Raw genomic sequence first — 308 nt, 5'->3', positions numbered from 1 at the left:
GCTGCTGCTGCTGTAGCTGCTGCGGCAGCTGGTTGGGTCGCAGCAGGTGTTGCTGCTGCTGCTGCTCTTGTTGCTGCTGCTCTTGTTGCTGCTGCTGCAGCGAACCACTCTAAGACGACGGCTACCATGCCGATGAACAGCAGAAGCAGTCTCAACACCTCCCTTCTCCCCATGCTGCTGCTGCTGCTGCTGCTGCTGCTGCAGTTGCTGCTGCAGTTGTTGCAGTTGCTGCTGGTCCCTTGGTTTGCTTCGGGCCCCTTGCAACTGCTGCTGCTGCCTCTGCTGTTCTGCAGCCAGCGTTCGGGGCT

The 308-nt window shown here is 60.4% G+C and overlaps 1 protein-coding gene across 1 annotated transcript in view; it reads right to left on the bottom strand.

The window, feature by feature from the left end:
* EMH_0075620 (uncharacterized protein) overlaps positions 1-308 on the bottom strand; it is a gene marked incomplete at both ends in the record, with an annotated part of 3246 nt that overhangs the window by 1896 nt on the left and 1042 nt on the right. Inside the window, one exon of the mRNA XM_013499618.1 lies at positions 3-308. Within this exon, the coding sequence (XP_013355072.1) occupies positions 3-308 (306 nt within the window). The remainder of the gene's footprint in view (positions 1-2) is intronic.

The sequence above is a fragment of the Eimeria mitis genome, genomic scaffold (genome assembly GCF_000499745.2).
Source record: "Eimeria mitis Houghton genomic scaffold, Emh_scaff4495, whole genome shotgun sequence".
Lineage (NCBI taxonomy): Eukaryota > Apicomplexa > Conoidasida > Eucoccidiorida > Eimeriidae > Eimeria > Eimeria mitis.
This window is presented reverse-complemented; position numbering and strand designations above follow the sequence as displayed.